Source organism: Pterocles gutturalis, unplaced genomic scaffold (assembly GCF_000699245.1).
Source record: "Pterocles gutturalis isolate BGI_N339 unplaced genomic scaffold, ASM69924v1 scaffold1780, whole genome shotgun sequence".
Lineage (NCBI taxonomy): Eukaryota > Metazoa > Chordata > Aves > Pterocliformes > Pteroclidae > Pterocles > Pterocles gutturalis.
In genome coordinates, this window is record NW_010140452.1 from 1 (window position 1) to 339 (window position 339).

Consider the following 339-nt stretch of genomic DNA (forward strand, 5'->3'; position numbering starts at 1 on the left):
TTAAATTTAACTTAACCTTTTTCTAATATACACAAAATCTTGAAGAGTTTAGATATTACTTGTAAGTGTGTGTATATCTCTATGAAGTTCTTCAAGGAAATGATAATTTTGTAGGCCATACCAGGCAAATGTCTGAGTACAAGCCTCATTGAAATGTTCTAAGATATTGACAATCACGTATGCCTTGCACAGTATTACTTCCATGCTAATTTCATTCTCCGAAAGGAAATAATGGACATTTCATTTTAAATTGTAGGAGCGTCTTCTACTTTCTTTGCTGCCTGCTCACATTGCCATGGAAATGAAAGCAGAGATCATTCAGAGGTTACAAGGTCCCAA

The 339-nt window shown here is 34.5% G+C and overlaps 1 protein-coding gene across 1 annotated transcript in view; it reads left to right on the top strand.

Annotated features, from left to right (window-relative positions):
- Window positions 1-256: 256 nt before the first annotated feature.
- ADCY2 (adenylate cyclase 2 (brain)) overlaps window positions 257-339 on the top strand; it is a gene marked incomplete at its 5' end in the record, with an annotated part of 79,177 nt that continues 79,094 nt past the window's right edge. Inside the window, one exon of the mRNA XM_010083650.1 lies at window positions 257-339. This exon is cut by the window's right edge and continues 60 nt beyond it. Coding sequence (XP_010081952.1) covers window positions 257-339 — 83 coding nt within the window.